Source organism: Sphaeramia orbicularis, unplaced genomic scaffold (assembly GCF_902148855.1).
Source record: "Sphaeramia orbicularis unplaced genomic scaffold, fSphaOr1.1, whole genome shotgun sequence".
Classification (NCBI taxonomy): Eukaryota; Metazoa; Chordata; class Actinopteri; order Kurtiformes; family Apogonidae; genus Sphaeramia; species Sphaeramia orbicularis.
The window spans coordinates 518,967-526,693 of NW_021941463.1; the positions used below are offsets into that span (position 1 = coordinate 518,967).

The 7,727-nt window shown below is 42.5% G+C and overlaps 1 protein-coding gene across 1 annotated transcript in view; it reads left to right on the forward strand.

Annotated features, from left to right (window-relative positions):
* Positions 1-7,177, forward strand: part of LOC115415889 (zinc finger BED domain-containing protein 1-like) — a 10,515-nt gene extending 3,338 nt beyond the window's left edge. Inside the window, exon 2 of the mRNA XM_030129555.1 lies at positions 4,645-7,177. Coding sequence (XP_029985415.1) covers positions 4,645-6,714 — 2,070 coding nt within the window. The 3' untranslated portion in view covers positions 6,715-7,177. The remainder of the gene's footprint in view (positions 1-4,644) is intronic.
* Positions 7,178-7,727: the final 550 nt, after the last annotated feature.

Here is a 7,727-nt window from a genome sequence, read left to right on the forward strand (position 1 = left end):
CCAGACTTTCTGGTAATAGTTTTGCTCATAGTCATTCTCTTCTTTCCATTATAAACAGTCTTTATGGACACTCCAACTATTTTTGAAATCTCCTTTGGTGTGACGAGTGCATTCAGCAAATCACACACTCTTTGACGTTTGCTTTCCTGATTACTCATATGGGCAAAAGTTTGTGAAAAGGTATGGATAATAGTGTTAGGTATGATTATGACATCAGTATATGTTTGGGTTCAAAACAACTGACGTAGTGTCTGCTGAGAAAAAACAACTAAATGTTCAGTGTACATTTTGCTTCCCCACCCTGTGTGTATTGGTGGAACAGAAGCAGGATGGATCAGCACCATACTCCAGATTGAACCTGTACAAATAAAACATGTGATATGGAGGAGAGAATCTGGGAAGAAAAACTGGGGAATCCAAAAGAAGAGAAGATTTGTTTTTCAGCTCAGTTCAGTTCAAATAGAACTTGTCCATTTGTGACATGAAAATATAGCATTAATTGTGCTGAAATGGTTCATTTTGGAGCTGAAAACATAGTTCATATGAGCATCAACATGTTGAACAGAACTGAAATCCTGTCCATTTGAACAACTGTCATTTACCAACACAAAGTTCCTTTGGATTCACTGAGACTGATTTAATATGAACACAGACACAAAGAAGAGCTCTGAGCACATTTTAGAATATATATACATATCTATCTCTATATCTATCTGTCTATCTATCTATAAATACACACACACATATATATATATATATATATATATATATATATATATATATATATATATATTAGGCCTGTAATAGTACATGTACCGAACCCTTGGGGTACACACCTGTTCAGTTCGGTCCACAGCTGAACCCAAACGGGACAGTATGCTGACAAAAAGAAAAAGGAACGAAAGCTGTTGTTCGATGCGGAACTTTAAATTCGCGCAAGTTTCACACAGACATGGAAGGACGCACACATTGACTCAAAATATGAAATAGCAGCTGATAAAAGGTAAAAAAAAAACAAACAAACAAACAAATATGATGTGAACCTGGAAGGAGGAGACTGAAGACCCTCCACCATCAGTCCAGTCCACCTTGGATCAGTTCAGGTTCAGGTGAAAGACAACAATGAGGAAACAGACATTAATAAGACGGACGTTGTTTGGCCCGAGGAACTACAGTAGTTCTAAAACAGACACTAGCTCTGTCTGTCTGTCACGCACGCTGTATAACAGAGGAATAAATAGAACGGTGAAAGTATGTAAAGTTTCACTTTCGTTTCATGACAGCGTTCATTACATTAGTTATGGACCGCACCCCCAGGTATAGAACTGCGCCCCCCCCGGCTCCGACAAAAAACGACAACAAAAAATCCCCCATGCACACAGGCACACAACACAGTTTGTTCTCTGTCCTAAACTAAATCATTCTGTTCACTGTTGTCAGTGTTTCTCTTCAGTTCGTTCCAACAGAATACCAGTTTACCCTCCTGTTAATGTTGAACTTCATGTGGAATTTTTATGTTATTTTTCTGCAGAATGTGAACTGACAGAACTGGGATTAGTTTTTTCTTGTTTGTTCGAAACTACCTTTCAGGGAAAAGTGCAAAACTACTGTTTAAAATACATTTAGTAATATGAAAAATTTATTTTTCTATTTGATTTATAGCAGCAGAATTTTATTGTTCCTGTTTTTCTATATTCTATTGTCTCCAAAAATTGGGGGAAAAATGTTCAAAAATTCATAAATGCATTAAAGACATTTTGAGGGGTTTTCTTTCTTCCCATACCGAACCGAAAAAAAACGAACTGTGGCTTTGAAAACCGAAAACGTACCGAACTGAAAATTTTGTGTACCATTACAGGCCTTATATATATATATATATATATATATATATATATATATATATATATATACAGGGTGTCCCATAAGTCTCCATACATAGGTGGCATACTACATATGGTTCTAACATGTATTTCTTTATATTTCTTCTTTATAGTTCTTCAGCAGTGGAGGACACACATTGAAATGTGTTCCCGACAAAATGGCAGTCATATAGAGCATATAGAAATAAAAATGGTTTATGTCAAGAAACATTTATTTTTCCTATGTATGGAGACTTATGAGACACCCTGTGTATGTATGTATGTATGTATATATATATATATATATATATATATATATATATATATATATATATATGTATATGTATGTATGTGTATATATATATATATGTGTGTGTGTGTGTGTGTATATATATATATATATATATATATATATATATATATGTATGTGTCTGTGTGTGTCCCCTAATGTATAAAGATACCAGATCCCATATAAAAGAGTTACAGATCTACCACTACAGATGGTTCTAGATAATGATGTGTTCTCGATGACGGTGTTCAGTGTCAGTTGTTTGTGTCGGTGTTAAATCGTCTCTAATTCTTGAATCTGTGACACAATCCCAGTTTTGTGTCTGAACTTCAGATTTACTCTGATTACTCTGATCCGCTCCAGAATGCAGCGGCTTTAACTCCAGGTTCTGACTGAGTTCTTTGTTGTTCTTGGAATGTCCTAAAGCAGGGTTGGGGGGGGGAGTTGGAGGCAGCAGTTTGTCTCAGTAGAGTTAGCATTAGCGTTAGCATTAGCACTCATGAACAAACAGGCTGTTGATCCGTTCGTAACACGCAGCAGAACCAGCCCATAAAGATGGAAGATGCTACCACGGCTACCACGGCAACCACTGTTACCCTTAAATTTAAGGATTTAACCCTTTCATGCCTGATGTCCCTATCTGGACACATAGTTTAAGACACTGTCCAAAGGGTTCTAAAGGTACCATAGTCCAAAGCACATGGGTTCAGTGTGTGTAGAACCTCAGACTGATGTGGGACCTGCTAAAGGGGACCTCCTCAGACCCAGACCTGGGATTACTGTAGAATGTGGACTGATGTGGGACCTGCTAAAGGGACCCTCCTCAGACCCAGACCTGGGTTTATGGTCCATCATTGGACCAACCAGTGTTCATTGAACTCAACCCCCCCACCCCACCCCACCCTGAACACTGTGCATGTGTGGATCCACTCTTTCTGTTTAAATTCAACAGTTTCCAGGTTGTTCCATACAGCAGAAACAGTTGCAGCTTGGTACCAGTCATGTGTCTGTCCAATTAGATTCAATTCACATCAATATTAGTTGAGTTCTAATTTTAAATGTGTGGTAAATGGGATTTTCAATGTAAATGTCCACAGAGTCCACATTCCACAGCTACAGGTGGATCCAATTGGAGGAGAATCGGAGTCGTTTGGAATTTTGGATGAATTTTGGAAAATTGTAGATTTTGTGACCTTGCTGTGACTTTGAACTTTGGCCCAAAATTGAATGGGTTGATCCCAGGGCCTAGGCCTATCTGTGGGGAAGATCTGGGAAAGATGGGTGGAAGAGTTTTACACTAAAGATGAGAACAAACAAACACACAAAGCAAAGTGATCCCAGTACCTCCTGGAGGAGGTAAAAACTGTTGCATCATGTTTCCAATATCAGCAATTATTGAGTTGAAAAAAAGCCCAAACTTGACCGCTCGTGGTTCTGACATGGTTCAATATCCAATGAATTTCAAATGCATTTCAACTTTAGCCTCATTTTGAGAAATAGAATCAATCAAAAAGAAAAAATCTAGATCCTTTTTTCCCAAATTCCTGCATGAAAGGGGGAATCTGCAGAGCCTAAAGTTTAGGCCTGTGATTGGATCAAATGTTGGGTGTGGTGCTGCTAAGGGTTATGCCGTGGCGCAGTGCTGCTTAGCAGAGGTCGCGTTAACTGAAAATATTCCGTCATTGATGGATTTTTTTTTTTTTTTTTTTCTAAATGATGGAAAATTCTGAAGGCTGTCCATCATTTTGACAGATTAAAATACTCAGGGTAAGGGTTGTTTCTCTGACTTTAGCCTAAATTTGATGCTCTTTTAGTTCAAACTGTGCAGACAGCCCAGTCTCCTTAGTTCTTTTAAAGCCCAGTAAATGTGATGGCATTGATAAACACAGTGAAAATAGAGGGACTGATGATGAAGGATGACGGACAAGCAAGTTATACTGCAGTTCTGATGGCATTTGGTGTGTTCTATGTACACATGTTCTACCTTTTCATGTGTTATTTGATTTCATGTCCATTTGTTTCCAGATCTGTGCTTCATAGAAGCTGAACCCTAACCCTCAGTGGATGGGATTGGACACTGTGTGAACAAATATATGAAAGTTTAGAATGTGTACAGAGAACACACCAGTTCAAAGTGGAGGACAGAATTATACCAGTGGTGAGATCAGGTTGGTTTATCAGCCAGCTGCAACTACAGCTGCTGCATCATTGAGATGTTTTTGAACATTAAATACTACGAAATATATCTCGTTGTCATTAAAAAATAAAAATTTGAAATGACTGATAATAATATGTTATGACGGAATTTTTACGACCCTGTCCGTCAAAATGACGGACAATAAAAATGTCTAGAGCAACCTCTGCTGCTAAGGGTTGTGCCATGGGGGTGCGCAGAACGGCAGAACCCTTACCAACAGAAACACTGAGTGAAGCTTTAGCTGTTGTCCTTTCTCGGTCTTACGTGTCCTCAAATGTTTATCTCACTGTTCCCGTTAGGTTCTGAGTAAGCGAAGACTTACCGAGGGAACCATGGAGGGTAAAACTTCAGGACCGTCGTGCTCCGGCCTGAATCTGGTCGCACACCCACGAGCGAAAAGCAAAGTCTGGAAGTATTTTGGCTTCGACACGGACGCAGACGGGTGCATACTGCACTGGAAGCGGATCTACTGCCGAGTGTGCATGAGCCAAATTGCTTACTCTGGGAACACCTCCAACCTGTCGTACCATCTAGAAAAGAACCACCCCGTAGAGTTCAGCGAGTTTGTCAAGAGCAACACGGACCAGATGCGCGAGGCATTTGCCACTGCTTACTCCAAGATAAAGATGGAGCCGGCGGGCGTCCACGTCCAGCCAACGCATGACTCCACCCTGAGGCAGAGCTTCAACTACGAGAACCGACGACACAACGACCTGACTGTAGCCGTCCTCAACTTCATCTGCGAGGGGCTGTGCCCAGTATCTGTGGTTGAAGAGCCCACCTTCAAAGCCTTAATGAGTACCGTGGACCCCGGGTACTCGCTGCCCAGCAGAAGTGACCTTTTGGGTAAAATGCTGCCTCAGATGTACTGCCGCACTCGTGACCTGGTGTTCGGTGAGCTGGCCGGAGTGGTCAACTGCGGCATTACCACCGACCTTTGGCAAAGTCAAACACAAAACCGGACGTACATTTCACTGTCCACGCATTCGGTTAATTACAACACGACGTCCGGTTTCTCCATGACCAACAAGTGCCTTAAAACCTTTGAGGTGCAGGAAGACAACACTGCTGAGAACATCACCAGAGCCATGTACGAGGCCTTCGTGGAATGGGGGATCACTCATAAGGTCAGCGGCGCCACCACCAATGGTTCAGTTGACATCGTGAAAGCGTGCTCGCTGCTGGAGCTGTCAGTTGAAATGCCCTGCCTTGGCCACTCCGTCAACCGGGCCATGGACGAAGCCTTCCAGCTGCCGCGGGTCGACGCTTTCTTATCGTGCTGCCGCAAACTCGTTGACCATTTCCGAGAACCGGCGATGTACCTGCTGAGGGAGAAACAAAAGCAACACGGCCTCCCTCTGCACACGCTGGTTACAGATAGAGGTCGGTCCTGGTTGGCTACGCTAGCCATGCTACAAAGACTGAAAGAGCAGCAGGTGGCTATAACGGCGACGCTAGTAGAGAATTCCAGCAGCCATCACTTCAACTTTGACAGCGCTGACTGGGCTTTGATGGAGGGCTTGATCGAAGTTCTTCAGCCTTTTAAAGTTGTGGCAAACATGTTCACTTCCTGCAGGTACCCGACTATTAGCATGGTAAGACCTGTGCTCCACATGCTCCTAAACACCACCCTGAAGGCCAATGAGGGGGACCTGAAGGAGATAAGCATGACAAAAGAGGTCATCTCCAAGGTCCTGTCCAGCACCTATTCACAGAATTCACAGTCTTCTCAAGAGATTGCGATGTTTCTCAACACTGCGACTTTTCTGGACCCACGGTACAAGAAACTACCATTCCTGTCGGCTCAGGAATGCTCCAAAGTTGAGAGTAACATCATTGAGGAGGCAAAGGCCATTCTGGAGAAGCAGGTCGTAGAGCGACCGTGCCTTGACGACTTCTCCTTGGTCTCTGATGAACCACCAAATAAAAAGCTAGTGCCTCCAAGGGAGTCGTCAACCAGTAGTGCAACACAAGACAATCCCTTGGCGGCCATTTTTTGCCAGTCTGACTCGGACCAGAGCCAAGAGGAGCTACATGCTCAAGTTGTAGAAGAACTGAGCAACTACAAATCCCAACGAGTCCTGGGTCTGAATGAAGACCCTTTACTTTGGTGGTCCAGTCACGCAGCTTTGTTCCCCACCCTGCCCAAGGTCCTGCAGAAGTACTGGTGCGTTCCCGCCACCAGCGTCCCCTGCCACAGACTGTTCAGCTCATCTGGGACCGTCCTCTGTGGGAAGAGGAACCGCATCAGCCCGGTCCTGGTAGACCAGCAGGTGTTTCTGTACGAGAACCTGCGGAGCTACTACGAACCCGAACACTGTGAGGAGGATTTGGAGGGGACCTGTGGTGGGGGACAGTCCCTTGACTGAAGGCTGGAGAACAGGTCCAGGGTGTCAGATGAAGGCCTGGGGGTCCTCAAGGTCTTCAGGGGTACAAAGGTGTTGAACCCCTGGTGGCTGAAGGTTCAGAAGTACCTGAACCATCAGTGGACAAAAAAATCCAAAAACTAGAACACAAAGCAAACTGTCAAAACTGTAACCCTAACCATCTGTGGAGACGAATTCAGTCACTGTTGAAGCTCGTCTCATTCATTTTACATCCATTTGGCTTTGGTTGCCCCCCCCCCTTATTTTTGGTTAATGCCCATTGAATATAAACTCTGGCCACTGAAAACAATTTTGTTCTTTAAGTTTTTGTCATTTCTGGGAATCACAAAATCTAAAGATTCAATTTAGTGAAACCTTTGGGTGTAAAATCAATAAATGATGGCGCTATAGGGTTAGGGTTAAACTTAGCCTAACCCTAGCCCTAACCCTGGACGGGTTAAAATAAATCAAATAATTTGATTTATTAGAGTTTTTATTTGATTTGTTGGATTTTTTTTTTCCAAAACTGTTCCAAAGCTTCAGATTCTGTTGTGGTTTCAGTAGATTAGACACAAGTTCTAGGACACAGGTTCTAAGATGTGGAAACAGGTTCTAGGACACAAGTTCTAAGACGTGGACACAGGTTCTAGGACACAGGTTCTAAGACGTGGACACAGGTTCTAGGATGTGGACACAGGTTCTAGGATGTGGACATAACATTAACATGTTTATTATTAATGATATTATTATTATTATTATTATTGTTGTTGTTGTTGTCCAGTGTGTGGAAGTAAACGTTAACTTTTCACTGACTGTTTGTCTGTTTTATTACACATGAACGGTGTCAGTTAAATGGAACGGGTGCTGTCTAATTCATGGATGCGTGTTTTAATTACAGAATATTACATGTTTTCCCTGAACGGTGTCAGTTGAATGGAACGGGTGCAGTCTAATGTCTGATGCGCTGTAGAAAACTAACTGTGGTGTTTTCACTCTGTAATCTCATCGTTTGGATT